The sequence below is a fragment of the Callospermophilus lateralis genome, chromosome 10 (genome assembly GCF_048772815.1).
Source record: "Callospermophilus lateralis isolate mCalLat2 chromosome 10, mCalLat2.hap1, whole genome shotgun sequence".
NCBI lineage: Eukaryota > Metazoa > Chordata > Mammalia > Rodentia > Sciuridae > Callospermophilus > Callospermophilus lateralis.
Window position 1 is genome coordinate 42,373,537 of NC_135314.1, and position 21,037 is coordinate 42,394,573.

General features: G+C 42.8%; 1 protein-coding gene and 1 pseudogene across 2 annotated transcripts in view; one reads left to right on the forward strand and one right to left on the reverse strand.

The window, feature by feature from the left end:
* Igf2bp2 (insulin like growth factor 2 mRNA binding protein 2) overlaps positions 1 to 21,037 on the reverse strand; it is a 154,023-nt gene that overhangs the window by 9,130 nt on the left and 123,856 nt on the right. Inside the window, exons 8-12 of one of the 2 annotated variants that reach the window (XM_076867283.2) lie at positions 19,392 to 19,514; positions 18,950 to 19,085; positions 16,140 to 16,268; positions 2,686 to 2,754; positions 1,750 to 1,866 (exon numbers count right to left, since the gene is read on the reverse strand). In XM_076867283.2, the coding sequence (XP_076723398.1) occupies positions 1,750 to 1,866; positions 2,686 to 2,754; positions 16,140 to 16,268; positions 18,950 to 19,085; positions 19,392 to 19,514 (574 nt within the window). The remainder of the gene's footprint in view (positions 1 to 1,749; positions 1,867 to 2,685; positions 2,755 to 16,139; positions 16,269 to 18,949; positions 19,086 to 19,391; positions 19,515 to 21,037) is intronic. The other variant, XM_076867284.2, reaches the window with a different exon arrangement.
* Positions 8,361 to 10,145, forward strand: LOC143408685 (uncharacterized; annotated as a pseudogene).

The following is a 21,037-nucleotide window of genomic DNA, read 5'->3' on the forward strand; positions in this document are numbered from 1 at the left end:
AAAAGAGAGGTAGAGGACCCCTGGGTTCAACCCCCAGTACAATATCACCTCCACCCCCCAAAAAATCCTAAACCAAAAATACTGTTGCCCATCCTGACCTCTTCCTGGTACAGCCCTTCTGTCTTTAGCACAGAGTCCATGAGCAAGTGACACACCACCACTCAACTCTGCTTGGACATAGGACTGTAAAAATGCTGTGAGGTAAAGTCCAAGGAACTGATCTCTCTCTCTCTCCCCCCACACACTCTCTCTCTCTCTCTCATTATCCTAGAGGTTCTGCTGGGAATGATTCTGAAAGAGCAGTAAGGTTGCTGTGGGGGGAAGCACTGGACCAGGTACAGGATAACCTGAGCAAATCACATCCTTCATCTCTGTGGCCTTAGACAAGTCAGCAGAACTCATGTACAACAGTAAGTGGGGAAGTACTTCTGTGGCTGACCCCAGTGGGCACTCTGTATTCCAGAGGTCAGTGGGGTTTGTATCTAAGCTCCAGTCCTACCACTTAGGTGCCTTGACAAGCTGCTCTACTCTCCTCTCTTCTCAGCTGAATAAAGGAGGGAGTTGAAGAGAAGATCCCTCAAGTCCCTTTAGTTGAGACTCTCATTCCAACCTCTGCATGGCACCTCAGACCAAGCACTGAACACTGGGAAAGGCCCTCAGGGTGCAGCAGGCCACTCATTGCTCCTCTATATTTTCCCCATCCTACCCAACGGGGTAACCAGCACCTGCCTGTCAGCACCTGGGCCAGGATCTCATATGACAAGCTGCTGGAGACAGGCTCCTGCGAACCCCACCTCAGGGGTCTCATTTAGTTTGGATATGGGTCTACAACTACAGGTGAGAAAAGCGAGGCTTGAGAGGGGAACCACTTTACTAAGATAAAATCCCTTCCTGGTCTCACTGTAATCCTTAACCTGCGCTGCCCAGAACGTTTGTTTTTGTTTTCTCTCCAGCACACTTGCTGTGGGAGAAAATCCAGCTCTTCTTGGGGAGAAAGTGTAAGCATTCTTTCTCTCCAAGTCATGAGACTTCTTGTTCGGAATTCCGGGTTGTCTCATGGTAGCAAATTATTTTCCGTAACAACGGAAACTCTGTTTCCCAAAGTGTTTTCATGAGGCTTGGGACACGCTCAGCATTCTGCCCGTGAGTCAGAGCTGATAGCTGGGCTTGGAGCAGGACCAGGGTCGAATAATCCTTCCCTTTCAGCTTCTCTGATCACTCGGGCAGGCAGGATGTGGCTCTATAACGGCAGCCATGGCTGTGCTCACAACTGTTTCCATGAACTAAGAAGCTAAGGGGCTCTCTGCTCAGTCCCAGCTTCATATCAGGTCATGTCATCAGCTTTTGTTTATCTATGATTTTATCATTGCTTTTTTAAGAGTTTTGTTTCATTCTAATTATTTTCTCATAGTTTAAAGGTCCTTGAAGTGCAGACTAATAAAAGCACCAAGGCACTGATAGATGCTAAGCACTTATGTGTGCTGCCTTGAGTCTATTCCCTTAGCCTAGGAGCAACCTTCAACCTTTCTTTATCTTCTTGAGAGGAGAATGAAAATCCAAAGAGGATCGGGCTGGGTTGTATTAAAACATGTACTTTTTTTTTTTTTTTTTTTCCTAATTCCACTAAGAGGAAAGATGGGAGCAGGTGGGAACAGTCTTTGAAGCAAATTTTCCAGATCCTGTGGGATTCTGTAAGAGTTGCATGGAACTAGCACAAGGAGGGAGGGACATGGGGATAAGCAGCCTTACCTTGATGGAAGCTCCAGCAAATCGAGCCAGCTGTTTGATGTGTGCCCCTTTCTTCCCAATGATAGCACCCACAGCCTGGGTTGGGATGAAGAGATTCACAATCTCCTGCTCTGGATACTGGAAAGGCAAGAGAAGACAGAAGACATTCCAACAGGGCACTCCCTCAGGCACTCAATAGTTACCAAGCACCTTCTGTGAGCCCCAAAGTGGGAAGGCTCTGCGGTCAAAAGAAAAGGCCAAAAAGGACACACTAGGATCCTTCTGTGGCTCTGCAGCTGAGAATAGGTCTGAACCCAGGCAGGATGATACTGAAGTCCATGTGCAAGCTCCTCCTGAGCATCTGAACTGGTTGCTTGTGAACAGCTGTCTGTTCACCTGGGTGAATCTGATAGGTATTTCTTCTTTATCTTCACCCAAGAAATCAGAACAGTTATTAAAGGACAAGGTCCTGAGGTACTCTGTTAGGGGGCAATGAAAGCTGCCCAGACGGTTATGCAGCCAGGAGCAGCAATTTCACAAGGCAACTTAACCTTCCCCGACCAGGCTTCTTGGTGACTGCCCAGGAAAATAGGGAACTCACCCCTTCCGGGACCCTGAGGTAGAGAGAAGGCTCTTGGACAGGGTTGCCAGGGGTCCCTGATATAGGGATGTGAAGGAATGACAACCCCATTTGCTAGACTTTGGTCACAGATCTTTGAAGCCTTTCATTAGCACAACACTGCCTCTTAATTGACCTCTGGACTGCTCACTGGGGGCAGGGTGTATGTGGAGGCACCAGCAGAGCCAGGCAGGTTGGTATGCTTATGCTCTGACACATGGCACTCCCAGATGGCCCAGAACCACAGCAGACAGCTCTTGGCCAGTCAATCAGGGGCCATATGGGTCAGCTTTAGGCACAGGAAGGGTAGCAGCTGGGTAGAACTGAGGGGCACTTACAGAGTGATGATGCGGGAACGGGCTGAACTGGTGATGGGGGTACAGGCTGGAGAAGTATCCGGAGTGTGTCTGAAGCATGAAGGAAATAATCATTCGGTGACAGGGTCCCCAAGGGACAGCCATGTTACTCATGCATGCAAGATTTCTCCCATGCAACCCAGGTTCTCTACATTATCAGCCAACCTCACGATCATGTCCACACACCTGTCCATTTGTATCTTGGATTTCTCTTCCAATTTCCCTCCTTGGACCACTTAATATTTTGGCAAGATATTGTCCAGTCAGAGTGGCCCTCTGGGCTGAATATTTATCATTTTTCTTTTAAATATTGTTTTTTAGTTGTAGATGGACACAATACCTTTATTTTATTTACTTATTTTTATGTGATGCTGAGGATCGCAGTTGCCTCATACGTGTGAGGCAAGTGCTCTACCACTGAGTCACAATCCCAGGCCCTAAATGTTTGTCATTTTTAAGCCAAGTCATGCTTTAGGTTTGGTAGGAACTTAGCATGGGACCATTCTCTCTCTGTCTCTGTCTCTCTCTCACACACACACACACACATATGCGACCTGCCTTTTGGGTAGACAGACAGGGCCAGTGGCTTCTATTTTCTGGGGAATTATGAGTTGTGGATTACAAGGAACAGAGAGTACTGGGACAATATCCAAGAGTTATTCAAACCGAGCAAATGTGTTCCTGGGAAGACAGATTAGTTAGCCCCATTAGAGAATTTCAAAAGAAACTGAGAGATTGAGAGCAGAGAGACTGTGAAAGGGGAAGAAGAAAGTGAATGAACAAATATGTTGTACATGAACATGGCAAGAGGGATGCAGGGAAAAGGAAGGAAGATGTGGACAGAAGAAAATAGAGCTATTAGGAAAATCAAAGTTTTAAAAATAGTTGCTTTTTAATTGAAAACCTACTATATAACTAGTACCATGATGGATATTTTATATCTACTTATGAGGCCTCAATTTCCACAAAAGTCCTGTGAGACAATTACATGTCTGACTTTACATATTCTTTGGGCTGACCAAAGTCAGCAAAGTCTAGTCAACTATCCTCTACATACGGCCAAGTAAACACTGGTTTTACGATACAATAAATGAGGTGACTACCTCTGGGCACCACGGCCCAGCTGCCCCGAACAACAGCCCCCCAGGAAAAAAGTTCCCATAATGTCAGACATGGATGGGAGCTAGGATTAGGGAACCTAGCTTCATTTGGGGGTCCCTGAGCAAATCTCATGGTGATGTACATGTACTTATTCTCCTTAATTTCCATCTGGACCCAGCTCCCAATTACAACTTCACCTCATGACTCCTTAAAGACAAAATGAAACTTTTTTCTTATCCTCCTGCCTCAGCCTCCCAAGTATCTGGAGTTACAGGTGCATGCCACCTATAATTAAAGGTGTCCTCCTTTGGAGCTCAGAGAGAGAAGGCAGAGATGAGGTCACCATGAGGTGCTACTCTCAAGGTGCCAAGGTGCCAGTGGCACCTGCAGCATTGCTGCTCTTAACGCAAGCCTTGCTTTGACTTGAAAGAGGCTGCAGTGCTGCCTCCTGGCCACAAGAGAGAGCTATAAGACCAGCAGTCCAGGCAACCTTGTGCTCGGAAAGAAGGTGGGTGAAGAAGTTTGCTGTTTTCTTGAGGATTCCCTGGGAAACACACCAGTTCCAGACCCTTCTCTGTGTAGGTTCTTGTCCAGGAAAAGAGTTCCTTCAGCTTTCTGCCCAAACAAAGCTCTATCTGGGGAAAGGGTGCTTCTGTCCTTCTCTCATCTACAGTGTTGTTTCTTCAGCTTTCATAGCAGAAATAATTATTTTGAATTGTAATCTGCTTTTTCCTTCCAAAACCTGTGTGAGGCTAATAGATAAGCCACAGTGTGGCTCCTATTCTGGGTTCAAATGCTCCTAACATAAACACTATCAAATTTAGACCTACCACTTGGGGGAAGGAAAGTTTTTTTTGTTTTGTTTTGGTGTTTTTTTAATTAGCTGTAAAAGGATAAGAAGGACAAATTCCCTTTTATTTATGAGTCACAGCTGCAAGATTGTCATAAGGAAAGAATCCTGAGCTCAGCAATCAGGCGCTCATTTCTAGCTGAGGCTGACATTGGCTCCTGTGTACACAAGATGGTTTTTAGAGTCAGAAGTTCTGAGTCTGAATCACTAGTTCTGTAAGTTGGGATGACTTTTTCCAGTACTGGTGACTGAACCAGGGTCTTGCACATGAAGCAAGTGCTCTATCACTGAGCTATATCCTCAGCCTAATTACAAATAATATTTAGAACCGGGCGCGGTGACACACTCCTGTAATCCTAGTGGCTCAGGAGGAAAGAGGCAGGAGGATTGTGAGTTCAGAGCCAGCCTCAGCAACTTAGTGAGGCACTAAGCAACTCAGTGAGACCCTATCTCTAATAAAAATTACAATATAGGGCTAGGGATGTGGCTCAGTGGTCATGTGCCCCTGAGTAAATTCAATCCCTGGTAACCCCCAACCCCTGCAAAAAAGTAAATAAAATAATATTTAGATTTCTGTATTATTGTGAGGGTTCATGCAACTGTTTATTCATTTACTCAAAAACGGAATACCTACAATGTAGAAGGCACAGTTCTAGGTGCTAGAGACACAGTTAAAACACAATTTTAACTGTGAATTATGTTCTACAGGGGAGGCAGACATAAAAGGTACCTTCAGACAGAGAACAAAACGAGACCAGGCAGCTGGGGAGCTGAGGGGTGGAATGGAGACTCTAGCTGTCTGGTGAATAAAGTTCTTGGAACTTTTTTGCAGATGAGATGGAGCCTTATGCAAAGTCCTGGGGAGGGAGCTGGGGGTGTGGCTCAGTGATAATTGCTTCCTTAGTAGCCTGAGGTCCTGGGTTTGATGCCCCAACACACACATAAAAAAGTCCTGGGGCAGGAACTTACTGAGCAGGATTCTTAGAGGTCTAGAGCCAGGACAGCAATAGCTTGTTTGAAAACCAGAAAGAAGTAGGTGAAAACAGGAGAATTCAGTAAGATGTGAGGGGGAGGCAGGCAACAAGAGATCACTCAGGGCCTTGTGGACCTCATCTGGATATGGATTTGACCCCGAGTACAATGGATGCTCCCAAAGGGTGTTGCATGACCTCCAAAGGGGCCATGGGAATGAAAGAATCTATTACCAGACATGCATGGGCTGCATTAACAAGTGTATTTGTCTATAATGAAATGCACATCTTCTCAGAGCCCACTTTCTATTTTCCATCTACCCAAGCCTATGCAGAATCTAGCCTCAAGTGAGAGGGGGGTTTTAAACATGCTTCCTTATGATGATCAGAAAGTCACCTGTCAACAACTTGAAGAAAGCAGGTTGCAGTCATCCAACATCTAGCCCAAGGCCTCAGTGGACTTGGCAGTAGATCAGGAATCTGACCCAGTGGTACAGCTGGACTCACTGTCTCAGTCATTGTATGTGAGAGAAACTATATTTTTGAGTGTGTATAGAGTAGGGAAAGGTGATGTTCTGGAGAAGGTACCTGGCCCCGGTGTGCCCCACACCTGCCAACCAAGGGACCGTGGCAGGGGGTCATTATCAAGCTCATTTCAGGCTCTGTCTGCTTTTCCTTTCACTTTAACTATGTTGGGGTGGGGAGTGGGGTAGTGGGTAAAGTATGTATCAAACAAATTTATGAAATTCAAGGGAGTTATCATCTATTGGGCCTAGTTTCCTGGCAGAACTGCAGGGTCTAAAGTACAGGTTAGACCAGCTGTTACATGATACAGGTGATACTCTGAAGCAGAGGAAATGAGGGGCAGGAAAAGTGAAGAGCTGGGGAAGGGACAATGCAGAGGGCAAGGGCTTCTGCAAAGATGAGAGGTGTTCCCTGGGGAAGAGAGACGGAGGCCTGGGGAAGGACTTGGCTAGAGGAGATGTCATGAACACGACGTTCTCAGATTGGGAGGGTGAACTTTCTATCCCCCACTGTCAAAGTGCTGTTCATGGTAGCTTTTATCCACCTCTGTGTGTTCTCTTAAGACAACCTCAGAAACTGGTGGGATAACCAGAGAGTAGAAGCAAGATTTGAACACAGATCTCTGAGTCTGACTGTGGTCCAAGATCTTAGGCATTACACCCGACACTGTGCACATCTAGAACATTCTGAACTCTCGGGATCAGGTGGCGCTGGGGGGGCATGTTATGAAAGAGCTCCCCTATATATTCATTAATATGCCCTCTGTTGAGTTTATTTAAACCTAAGAAGGGACAATTCTAATTCATTAGACATATATAGAAAGAATCAGTGGACGTGAAAGGGGAGAACAAGGCTGAGCAAGGCAAACCAAAGATAGCAGTGAATTAATGCAGGGAAGAGGGAGAGCTTTTTGATTTGATCCTAGTGAAACTCAAGATGCTAGCACTTTGGTAATCATGAGCCCCCTGCCATGAGAGAAAAGACCAGTTGGAGAATTACAGTGATGGTTGGTTAAGTAGAAACTCAAGAGAGTTCAGACACATAGAAAGTGTATGTTGTTGAAAGCCCATGAACACCTCAGAAGCTTAACCTGCACAAAACAAGAACAGAGAGCGGGGATCGGATGACAAGAAGAGTGAGGTTTACTCTCCATCAAGTGGGAACTCCAGAAGGAGAAAACAGAGGGATGGAGAAAAAGTGATACTAAAGTTAATTACTGCAGAGAAGGAAAAGACTTTCCTGAGCCAAAGAAAAACTTGAATCTTCAGATCAGAATGCTCATATTCGGATTTCTGAATTCCAGAGGGAAAAGCAAAATACTATAAAAGGTTAGAACTTACAAGGGAAAAAGTTATCTACAAAAGAATCAGGCTGTAGCACATTTATCTGAACAACTTAATGCCAACAGGAATGTTTTCAGAGTTCTAAAGGAACGAGCACCCTGGCATTTCTATACACTCAGCCGAACTTTCATTCACGTTGAAGGAAAAAGAAAGGTATTTTCAGGATATAGGAAGGCTTGGAAATTCTACTACTTTAATACTACTTCCTAAAAATAAAGTTGTTTGATGAAGTGTGCCAGCCAAACAACAAAATTCAAATAAATTACTCAAAAACTTAGAGAATATAGGATATAGGAAATTGTCCATGATGACCAAAGAAATGAATAAAAGTTTAGTTAATTCTAAATAACTGAGGATTATGAGACTGTGTGTATATTAAGAAAGCAAGCTTAATAAACTGAACTAAAATATCAGATTGTTTCTAGAATAGTATGACCAAAACACACTTAAAAGTTTGTTAAAAATTAAGAATTTAACTTTAAAATTATAAGAACTGTGGACTACTCTCAAAGTTTAATATCATATAGATAAAAATTATAGGAGAGATGAGTCACTTGTTACAAGCTGTTAATACAGCCTTGAGCCCATTACAGAGCATGCTTTCCAAAGGCCCATCACGACCTCCCCCAAATTGGTCACGCATGAGCAAGGCCACAAAAATCAAAATGCTACATTATTTGAGCACCAAAGAATACAGGAGGCCTTGTGGAGCGGGAGGACTGGGTGCATCTTCTAGTGGAGGGGCTACCCACCATCATCCCATCTTGGTGGTTTCTCCAGGTGTCCTGCTGCCTCACTTCCCGACTTTTCCTCCTTATTTTGCAGAGGGGTACCTCCTGACCCTCTTGCTCTTCTCTATCTTGGGTGATGGCTCAGAGAATGCAGGCGCTCACCCAGATGGGCCAGGGAAATCGCTACTACATGTACACTGAGCTTCTGGTCGTTTCTCAGCACTTTAAGCACCAGGATCCTGCAGGTTTATGACCACTGGACCCCTGCTCTGTCCTTGAATTCTGGAGGACTAGTGCTGCAGTATGACCTAACCCATGACATAATCTTTAGCTACCACAGCAAGATGCTGCTCTCCTGGCTGCTGAAGTCCTGGTGCCAGCGCTGGGAATCCTTCCTGACCTATGAGGCCACTGAACTGCTCTTCTGTATCTGGACCAACATGGAGGAGGGTATCCAGACGGTGCGTGAGCTGGCCATGCTCAATTAGATCTACTGCAAGCCACCCTCACCACCCTCCCCCCTCCCGTGCCCTAGTAAGCAGCACCAGAGAACATGCCCTGCACCCAGTGCCTGTACCTGTTGACAGCAGCACCCTCTGAGCTGTGGCTCTCATTGGTCAGACTGCTGGCATGATAGTGCTAAGGGCCATGATGGAAATCTCGACCATCACTAATGTGGAATTGCTCTGGCACCAGAGCAGACCAAACAGTGCCAAGCTCTTGCTGAGTGCCCACCAGGGAGAGGCTAGCTGCCCCTCCTGGTGGGCCTGGTTTCTCTTATCTGTACATGTGGCCTCAGGCCTGTATCAGAGCTTGGGTTTGGGGGGATCTGAACCAGAACTGCAGCTTTGGAGACAATCTAGTGGTTCTGTTTTCACAGGCACCCATTGCATGGCAGATTCGTTAAAAAAAAAAAGAATACAGGAAATGACTGCAAGATAATAAAGCACATAAGTACCCCATGGACTGGCTGATCAACCATGGGTGCCCAGGTAGAGGGTGGGTAAGCAGCTGAACAAGGTCCTCCTGGAGCTGTGCATCCAAAGGGCCAGGCACAGCTGCAGCCAACCAGTCTATGGGCCGGGAGAGGAGCACCTTCTCCATCCCCCTACTCTGACCAGGCCAGTGGGGAGGAGCCGCTCATGCACCATGACCAGCTCCCTTCATCTGATGGAGGGTACCCAGTGTTCCTGGTGGGTGGGTGGAAGGCCAGACCCCAGAAGAGCTGCTTTTACCTAGAGTCCAGGGGAGGTGAACAGGAGCCTGGGGACACTGTAGTGGAGACAGATCCCTTGGTCTGTGCCTTCCTCATGTATCTCAAGCACTCTTACATAATGTTCAGGGACCCCAGAAGAAAGGGGTGTCCTTGTCCCTGGTTACTCCTGTGGGCAACACTGACCAGGGCTGTGAAGGGGGTGGGTGAGGCACAAAGGCAGCCACTTGCACATGTGGACCCACGAGTGGGTTGTGCCATCAGTTAATCTCAGCCTGGCAACAGGGCTTTTGGGCACAGCAGTGAACCCACCCCTCTGCATGTGGCCCCCAAAGCACTACAGGCCAAGTGGAAAGCCCCACGGTCCACAATGCAGACATCTGAAGGTTTTAAATTTTTTTAAAAATATATTTTTTAGTTGTATTTTATTTGTTTATTTTTACGTGGTGCTGAGGATCGAACCCAGCGCCTTGCAAGTGCTAGGCGAGCGCTCTGCTTCTGAGCTACAACCTCAGCCTTCTTTTAAAGTTTTTTTTTTTTAATAGGCAATATTTTTACTTAATATTTTACTTAAGCATATGTAACACTTTAGTGAAGGTCATTACCCTTGATAATGGTTTCCTCTTAAGGTCCTGTTTTTCTTTAAGTTTCTTGTAATGCTTCCCTTTAAAGGTGTGCTTTGCTGAGTGCCCACCAGGGAGAGGCTAGCTGCCCCTCCTGGTGGGCCTGGTTTCTCTTATCTGTACAGGTGGCCTCAGGCCTGTATCAGAGCTTGGGTTTGGGGGGATCTGAACCAGAACTGCAGCTTTGGAGACAGACAATCTAGTGGTTCTGTTTTCATAGGCACCATTGCATGGCAGATTCGTTAAAAAAGAAGAATACAGGAAATGACTGCAAGATAATAAAAAGGAAACTGTTAATACTTATAAATTTAAAAAGTAAAAAAATCCCTCATAAATCTTAAGAAAAAAAGAGAAAATACAAATCTGTGGTGTTAAGAATTGGCTTCACACTTCTACCCCTGAGCTCACCCTGAACCCCGAAACGAATATTTTTATAAAAGTCCACAAAATCAAGCCAACACTTGTAAGAAACTAAAAAGATTATATTTCTCCAAACAAAAGTTGGTAGGCCCAAACATTTTACGGATGGGATTTATCAAACCTTCAAGGACTAGAAAATTCCTTCATATTCTTTCATTTTCTCAAATAGTAAATGTTGGCCATCTTTCCAATTCATTCTTTGAGGGAAAAAAAAAATAACAAGCTTACTGCTAAGATTATCAAAGATGGTGTGGAACTATGGGAACTGCTGTGTAGACCAAGAATTGGATGAAGTGGGATATGGTCTAGAACATGAGTGTGGCTCTTCAGTTAGAATAATAAGATGGTAGATTACTCAATAAATGATTTGAGGAAATTAGCTCTCCCACTGGAAAAAAATTAGTTTGATCTCTATCTCAAAGTGTAAGTCCAGATAAATTCCCCATGAATTAATTACAGATACAAACAACCATCTTCCTAACCCAACTAACAATTACCACAAGGACACAATATTTTTACAATCTTGGATAGGAGATTTCTTCCATTGCATGACATCAAAGGCCAGAAGCCCATAAAGAAAAACATTCCAGATTTAGCCATCTTAACTTAAAAATTTCTCCATGAATTCTGTTGGTGAAAAATCTTAAGAGACTTTACTTTCAGATATAATCACACGCTTGTGCAAAGACTTACGCATGTATAAAGATATTTCTTTTTTGAAATGTCAGTTTTTTATCTTTATTTTATTTATTTATTTTTATGTGGTACTTAGTATCAAACCCAGTGCCTTAGTTAGGCAAGTGCTACTACTGAGCTATAAGCCCAGCCCACAATATTACTTTGGACATTGCTAGCAAAAACCTGGAATCAGCTCAAACATCTAAAAATAGTGTACTATTTAGAAAAGTTATAGTAAATTCATACAATGGAATATTACACAGCCACTAAAGAAAATTAGGTATAGCTGTGAAAAGATGCCCCAAAGTAAAAAACAAAACTTTGTTGTGCATGGTGTATGGCATGATTTCATTTGCATTTTTAAAATATGACTATATATATGCTGAGAAAAAAATTTTTTTAAAAATGTGTAAACATAACAGTGTTACACTTCTGGGGAATAAGTATAGATGAAATTTGGGTAAAAGAAGGAAGGCCACTGGGTGTGGTGATGTACTCTTGTAATCCCAGCAACTCAAGAGGCTGAGGGAGGAGGATCACAAATTTGAGGCCAGTTTCAGCAACTTAGCGAGATCCTGTCTCAAAACAAAAAGTAAAAAGGGCTGGGGATGTAGCTGAGTGGTAAAAGCGCTCCTCGGTTCAATCCCTAGTTAAAAAAAAAAAAAGGCCAGAGGGAAACTCTATTTTACTTCATATAATAGTTTGTTTACAATGTAATTTTAAAAAATTATATGTACAGGGCTGGGGATGTGGCTCAAGCGGTAGCATGCTCGCCTGGCATGCGTGCGGCCCGGGTTCGATCCTCAACACCACATACAAACAAAGATGTTGTGTCCGCCGAAAACTAAAAAATAAATATTAAAAAAACTCTCTCTCTCTCTCTCTCTCTCTCTCTCTCTCTCTCTCTCACTCTCTCTTTAAAAAAAATTATATGTACAAGACACAATAAGAGATGACAAGGTGATGGAAAATAGTTATGACAGTGGCTTAACAGCTTTAATATATAATGAGTTGCTATAAATCATTAAGATAAAAAAAGATGCCAGTCGCAGTGATGCATGCCTGTAATCCCAGGGACTCAGGAGGTTGATGCAGGAGAAGAAAGCCAGCCTCAGCAACTTAGTGAGACACTGTCTCAAAGTAAAAAGGGCTGGGAATGTGGCTCAGTGGATAAGCACCCCTGGGTTCAATCCCTGAGATCAAGAAAACAGCCAAGATGCATATGCAAGGATTTCTAATAGAGAAAATCTGAAATATGACTTATATATATATACATTCATATTACACATGGAGAAATACTGGGTATCTTTAGACTAAGAAAAACTTGTACTTTCTGTATTTCTGTATTGCTTATTAAATACTATGCATGGGTCACTTTTATAAAAAACAGTAAAAAATGATAGTTGTCATTACATACACAAATTCATGAAAAACTCCAGAATTTAGAGATGAATGCATGTGTGTATGATTCGGCTGTAAGGAGGTGCACACAAACTTCCCGACCTTTGAATGTTAAGAGTGAAAGTGCTGGATTTGTGCTGTATGACAGCAACCAAAAAGAATCTTTCTTTGAAATCTGAATGCCTATGTGACAGGAAAGCAACATTGTAAGTACATAAAGTATTCTTACCACCCTCCCCTCCCCTGTCCTTCTCAGGAGATCTAGGCCCACAGGAAAGCTCAGAAGCCACCAGGGTGAACTCTCCAGATGTGGCTCTGGGGGCCTGTACGAGGTCCTGTAGAGGTGCTTTTACACCCTAGCTCTGCAATCTGCAGCTGCACGAGGGTGATGTCTGAGGGTGATGTCCGTAGAAGCCAGAATATCTCAAAGTCGGGGCAATTGTACACTCTACATTAGAATCTTCTTGATCCACAGAACCACAGTCAGAACTACATGACTTTTAGCTTAAAAAGCAAATCTTATTTAAAACCCATCTTATGAAGAACAGGAACTACATATATTAGCAAAATGGTTACTCTACTATTTTAGTAAAAATTTCAGATATGGAGGAAGCTCTTCAGCTGGAAAAATGTAATTTACATTTTAGAAAACATTTTGCTATCACATGAAAACTTGTCTTGTTTTAGTTCAGGGGTCCACAAACTTTTTCTGTCAAGAGCCAAATAATAAAAATTTTAGGCTTTGCAGCATATGGTCTCTATTGCATGTACTCATCTCTGCCTGATAGTAAATAGACAATATGAAAATAAGTGCCCATGGCTGTGTCCCCCCCACCAATTTTTATTTATAAAAATAAATGATGGTACTCAGGAGGCTGAGGCAGAAGGATTGCAAGTTCAAGGCCAGAATGGGCAACTTGGTAAGATCCTGTCTCAAAAATAAAATAAAAAGGGATGGGGGCGCTGGGGATGTGGCTCAAGCGGTAGTGTGCTCGCCTGGCATGCGTGCGGCCCGGGTTTGATCCTCAGCACCACATACAAACTAAGATGTTGTGTCCGCCGAAAACTGAAAAATAAATATTAAAAAATTCTCTCTCTCTCTCTCTCTTAAAAAAAAAAAAAAAAGGGATGGGGATGTAATTAATACAAGGGTGGAGTACTTGCCTAGCATGTGTGAGGCCCTGGGTTCAACTCCCAGTACCATGCCCCCAAACAAAACAAAACAACAAACAATAAAAAGCGATTTACAAAATGATTACAATATAAATGATGGGGGCTGGAATTGTAGCTCAGTGGTAGAGTGCTTGTCTGGCATGTGTGAGGCCCTGTGTTCGATCCTCAGCACCATATAAAAATAAATACATGAAACAAAGGAATAGTATTCATCTACAACTAAAAAAATTTTCGGTCTATTCCCTAAAGACCTAAAAAGAGCATACTACAGGGACACTGCTACATCTATGTTCATAGCAGCACAATTCACAATAGCAAGACTGTGGAACCAACCTAGATGCCCTTCAATAGATGAATGGATAAAAAAAATGTGGCATTTATACACAATGGAGTATTACTCTGCATTAAAAAATGACAAAATCATAGAATTTGCAGGGAAATGGATGGCATTAGAGCAGATTATGCTAAGTGAAGCTAGCCAATCCCTAAAAACAAATGCCAAATGTCTTCTTTGATATAAGGAGAATAACTAAGAACAGAGTAGGGAGGAAGAGCATGAGAAGAAGATTAACATTAAACAGGGATGAGAGGTGGGAGGGAAAGGGAGAGAGAAGGGAAATTGCATGGAAATGGAAGGAGACCCTCAGGGTTTTACAAAATTACATACAAGAGGAAGTGAGGGGAAAGGGAAAAAAAAAAAAAAACAAGGGGGAGAAATGAATTACAGTAGATGGGGTAGAGAGAGAAGAGGGGAGGGGAGGGGAGGGGAGGGGGGATAGTAGAGGATAGGAAAGGCAGCAGAATATAACAGACACTAGTATGGCAATAGGTAAATCAATGGATGTGTAACCGATGTGATTCTGCAATCTGTATACGGGGTAAAAATGGGAGTTCATATCCCACTTGAATCAAAGTGTGAAATAAGATATATCAAGAACTATGTAATGTTTTGAACAACCTACAATAAAAATTAAAAAAAAAAAATAAACAAATAAAGGTTGAATTCTTAAAAAAAAAAAAAAAAAGGGAAATGACGGACCAGATCTAGCCCTCAGGCTATACAATGGAGACCCCCCATTTTAGATTACCAACTTGAGAATGGTCTATTTTATTATGCTTCCCCTGTCCCTCCTTGGTAGGTTGTGAGACTGGTCTGACTTGAGGTTATCTTCTATGGGACCCTGTGTTCAGCCTCCCATCCAAGAAATGAGATATGTCTTAATGCCTTTTCCCTGTACTGAGCTGGGTCATTCTCAAATCTGACAGCAAAGGTACTGGGACACATACCTCTTATGCTATCTCACTGCTTGGAGCTGCCAAGTGAGCAGCCACAGCCCTTCCCTCCACAGGCTCTGCTTTTATCAAACACACACACAACACTTAGTGTTGATTGAGCTGCATCCTTTAGTGTCAGGGAAGATGAATGAAACTAAAGAGATGATATGGACTGATTCAGAAAAACCCCAGAGGAGCTTCTATGACAAGACTGCAGGAGACGTGTACGTGAGAGAGGATGTGGTGCCAGCTCACATCTGTATTTTGTTGGCACAGCAATGTGGAGGGTTCCTCCTACATCTCCACAGAGGAGCAGAACAGCCACTGAGAACTCACACAAGGCAATGCCCACACCAGAAGCCACCTCTCAAAAGAAAGCAATGCTCACTCACCCACCTGATTCTTCTCACTTAAACGGCATAAACATTGGGTGAAAGAAAGTTCGCTTTTAAAAATAAGCAATATGTATAGAGAAGAATTAGAAATGAAAGGAAGAGCTGTCAAGTGTCTGAAATCCCATTTTGGTAGTGTATTGATCTTGAATAATGCTTGTGAAGGAGAACAAGTAGAAATATACCTTTCACATTTTTTTCTTTTGTTGCAAATTATAACTCAAACAATAAATATTTATGGAGAACATACTAAATACCAGGCATTTTTCTGTTTAGACACAAACACTATTTTCTTTTAAAAACTGCCTATTAAAATGTAATGCATCTGAATTATAGACATATAGAAATCTATCTATCTATCTATCTATCTATCTATAATGAATCACCCAGATATCCTCACATTGTAATAAATAATACAAATGTTCTTATTTGAGCTAACAAACCTTTTTTTTTAAACAATAAATAGGCTTCTATTTAATCAATATGCTAGTATTCTATGAAAGACAAAATACTAGCATATTGATTAAATAGAGGATATTTAAGAGCACATGTTTAGAAGATGGTTTAATATCAATTTTCCCCTGAGGAAGAAGTACTAAGAAATACTGGATTCCTCCTCCAATCACTCATGAGGACGGCCTCCACATGAAAGCTTTAGCTCTGACTCAACATAGCAGAGTAATGCTGCTGCCTGGTGGTGCCCAGAGCCTAAGCAAATCTCTGAATCCTGAGCTACTTACAGCGAAGGGGTGGTAGGGGGCAGCGGGGGGAGCTCCGCGGGGCCCTGTTGGTGGTGGCAGCACGGACAGTCCTGTTGAAAAGAGGCCAAGTGCGCTGAGGTTCAACCCTGGGATCAGATTGGCTTGTTGCTGGGAACAGAAATGGAGAAAAAATATGAGGGGAGGAGACCAGAGAGGTCCACCTTGCCTGGTCAACCTCCATTTCTTGTCTGAAAGGCACCAGCATTTCCCATTGGCTCTGCCCTGGCTTACAAGACCTCTTCGCCTTGCATTGGGGGTGGATGCCAATCCTCAACCCGACTGTGGCAGGCCTTCAAAGCTTTTCTGCTACCCTTGGGAACATCTACACATCTTTCAATGGCAACTAAGGACTACCTGGGGACTCGGGCCACCTGGTCAACCTGTTATTTCCATCCTGCTCAATCCTGCTCCTTTAAATACCCCCATGCTCTCTTCTCACCTCTGGGCTCTTGCACATTTGACTCCCCTGGAAGAAAGTGCTTCTCTCCCTCCTCTCCTGGCTGAGTCTCCCCTCACTCAGCTTAGTGTCCCCCCCCATCCATGAAGTTTTCTCTGACCCCAGAGGTCTGAGCTCTAACGCCCTTTCTGGGTTCTCCTGGCATTCCTGTTTCCTTAAAACAGCACTCATCGTATGGTGTTTGGATGACCTGTGCAATTAACTTTTCCCCTTTTAGACCATGATTTCTTACAGAGACTCTTTTACTTAGTGTTGTGTACAGTGCCTGGTACATAGTTAAGTACTCAATAAATATTTGTTGAATGATTTCCCTGAAAACAAATTGGGTCAACAGATTTTTCTCACTCTATCCAGGGACAGATCAGACCCTTCACTAGGACACTATATATGGAAATTTCATGATCCAAGTTTGGGATGGTCTGTGACTTCTGTCTCTTCATCATTTAGTTGCCAGCTTCACGATCATCTCACTTGCTTCCTCCATGTTTTAAACCTGAGTATGCTCAAATGGGCTGCAGGTGGATTTTAAACCTCTTAGAGACAGAGGAATGTAGTCACCCCGTAACTTGACTTCCTTTAGAATGTTTGGAACAGTAGAACTGGGATCTTCACCTTCATCTCATTTGATATGTAAGACCCTAGTGATTTTGTGAGTCATCTCTCAGACGGTGGCTTTGAATAGACATGATGACTCTCATGCTCAGGTGACAAATCTTTGCAGCAACCAGACCCTTTTGAGCATTTCCAAGTGTTCACAGAAAGATGTCAAGAAGACAATGAGCCGTTCAGATGGTCCTTCCACAGACACACACACAGGGAGGAGGATGCATGGCTGTCTCTTCCTCCACCTCTCCCCATCCTGCCTCACAGTCACCATGTGCTGTGGCCTGCTCAGGTGGGGACCAACTGATGTGGGGGTGGATCTGCGTAAAGGCCAGTGTGGAAAGTGCTGCAGCGAGGGTGCTGGGGTTTAGTCCACAGAACTCTTGGTCAACACTCATTCCTCTATGAAATGGTATCAGGTCTGAACTTGCTTCAAGGCCATCTGACACAGATGGGAAGTGGATGAGAGTTGAGATGAAACAAAATAAGCCATGAGGTCACAACCCGGTGAAGCTGGATTATCAGCTATGAGGGCTTATCAGAGATCTTTCCACCCTTCTGTATATGTTAGAAAATTAAAATAAAAAGTTGTTACTCCCCTGAGCTGAGCTTGGGCTTTGCTAATAGACAAATATTTTTAGGACTTTCCTGAGTGCAGACTTGTGTTTCCCCATTATCAAGTGGGAACTAAGTAGCAATAACAGGAAGGACACACTCAAACTAGTCTCCTAGCAGTATTAATGAGAGCTCAGGTGGAGGTCAGCAATTATTAAGCAATTTAAAAGTGCAGATCACTAGCACGAGATAAAAACTGGAAGTTAATTATAAAGTGTGCTTTCTCTCCTCTGTAATGGAGATTGAATCCAGGAATGCTTTACTACTGAGCAACATGCTCAGGCCTTTTATTTTATTTTTTATTTTGAGACATGGTCTCACTAGGTTGCTGAGGCTGGCCTTAAACTGGTGATCCTCCTGCCTCAGCCTCCTGGGATTACAGTTATGCGTAATTGAACCTGGCCATAGTATGTATTTTTTTTTTGGTGGGGGGAGTCTCAGGGATTAAACCCAGAGACACTTGACCACTGAGCTACATCCCCAGCCTTTTTACTTTTGAGACAGTGTCTTACTAAGTTGCTTAGGGCCTTGCTAAATTGCTGAGACCAGCTTTGAACTTGAAATCTTGCCTCAGCTTCCTGAGCTGCTGAGATTACAGGCATGTGCCACCAGGCCCGGCTCGAAGTTTTTATTTTTAAAACACTCAAAGTAATAAGGACAATGTTACAGAAAGTTCTGAAATTAGGAGTTAAAAAAAAAACAAAAAAACCCACTTTCCTAACGTACCATATATTTTTAGTTTTGTATGGAGCCTTCCAGTAATTCCAATCCATATTATTTTATGTAATTGGAACCCTAGTTATAAATACTTTCACATGTCTTTCCTTAATAAACATCATAAGTATTTCCTGATTTTACAATCTTATTATTAGTCATTATTTTTTTTAATGGCTTCTCATTGTTTTGTCCAGTTTTGTGTTTATCATGTTTTACTAATTGGTTTCCTGATTGTTTTAATGCCTTTACCCCAGAGAAGTCAGGAACACTCCACGTACTTATCTAGATAAGGCACTTTCTCATCAGCTGAATGACAAGTGTTCTTAGAGAGGCCTGGGTCCTGTCTGAAAGCACAGAGGAAAACCAGTGGAGAAGGAAGCGCTCGCTAGGCACTTACATTAACGGCCAGCATATCGTTTTCAAAGGCCTCACGTAGCTTCTTCATAATCTCTATCTCAGCGTTGGCACAGGCTTCCACTGTGCCCTTCACAGTGATGGTTCGTTCAGGGTTGTATATGCTCAAATCCTGCAAACTGGCCAGTGGGAAAAAGAGAGACATTTCTTTTTCTGATAGCAAAAATAACATTCCAGAACAATCACAAACATATCTTGGTAGAGAAAACTGGATTCCCTCACAACATACTCAAATCTTAGTGACTTAGATCATATCCCCTGGAAAATGTCAGACTGGGAACTATGTATTTGTTTTTGGTGACGATGGAAATAATTATATCACACATGATTATATTTCAATTTTAGGGAAAAGCAGATGAGTTGTTCATATCAAAATGCTCAAGTGATTTATCACTGGACGCAATGAATCTGAACGGGTGACTTACGATGAGATTGTTATCTTGGTCCCTGTCTCATGTTCGATTTTCTTCAAATTTCTGCCTTCTTTGCCAATCAGTCTTCCAACCAAACCATTGTGGGCCAAGATTTTCAGAGGGATCTCTTCAGCTCTAAAAGAGAAAGATGATGATTTAACACTTAAGATGGACAAAATGGCTGCCTCTCAAGAGACATTACCCTGATTTTTTCTTATATAATGGAAGCTATTTTGTTTGGATACCAAGTGGCCTTGGGCTTTAGGGGAGGCCAGGTCCCCTCGCCAACCTCAGGCTCATGAATTTCAATTAATGTAGCTAAACCACGGTCATTTTACTCTCTGTGGTAACTGGCTGGAAGGGAAAAGTGGGTCTACAAGGCAGATCTAGCCAATGAGATATGAATTAAAAACAGACCTACCAGGGTTCGGGATGTAGCTTGGTGGTAAAGCACTTGCCTAGCATACACAAGGCTGTGAGTACCACCAAAAAAAAAAAAAAGACTGGGAATATAGCTCGGTAATAGAGCTGGATTCAGTCCCTAATACTGCCAAAGAAAAAAGAAAAAATACCTACCACATGAACCAGCAAGTCCATCTCTGGGCATATACCCAAAAAAAATCAAAGCAGGGTCTACTCTATGCCATAACATGGACAAACCTTAGAGATTTATGCTAAGTAAAATAAGCCAACTACTCTATGATTTCACGTATCTGAGTCATTTCAAGCTGTCAAATTCATAAAACATGAAGTAGAATGGTGGTTACCAGGGGTGGGGAAGAGGAAAAGGGAAAATTCTTCAAAGGGTTCAGAGTTTCAGATTTGCAAGATGGAAAAATTCTAGATATTGATTTCACAATAATACGAATATTTTTAACATTATTGAACTATTCATTTAAAAATAATTATGATAGATTTTATTTTTAAAATTTTATTAATATTATTATTATTATTTAAGATAGGATCTTGTGCTATGTTGCCTAGGTTGGTTTCAAACTCCTGGACTCAAACTCCTTTGCCTCTGCTTCCCGAGGTGGGTGCCACCAAGCCTTATTAATATGGTAAATATTATGTTCATTTCTTTTTTTTTTTTTTTGTACTGGGGATTGAAACCAAGGATGCTTAATCACTGAGCTACATCCCAAACCCTTTTTTATATTTTATTTAGAGACAGAGTTTGGCTGAGTCGTTTAGTGCCTCACTAAATTGCTGAGGCTGGCTTTAAACTCACAATCCTCCTGCCTCAGCCTCCTGAGTCACTGGGATTACAGGTATGTGCCATCACACTTGGCTTAAGCCACTTGTATTTTCTATTACCTGAGACCAAAAACATGTAGCAGATGCATTATTGCCTCAAAACAAACAGAATACTTGAAGACCTCCCCCAGATGTAACTTTCAGAGAGTAGGGCTTTTGTCTGCTTTGCTCGCTGCTCAGTTCCTGGCACACAGAACAGTGCCTGGCCCATAGTTGGTACTCAATAAATAGTTGGCAAAAGAATAGAGTTTAGCATCCTTATTCTCTGACATCTTTTATCTTCTACTCAGCCCCCTCAGGGCTGTCACTGACAAGGGAGGCCTTTTCTGAAACCCTCAAGGGCCTTCCTGTCCCTCTAAAACCTTGACTGGGGCTTCCCATTACATATAATCACCCGGTCT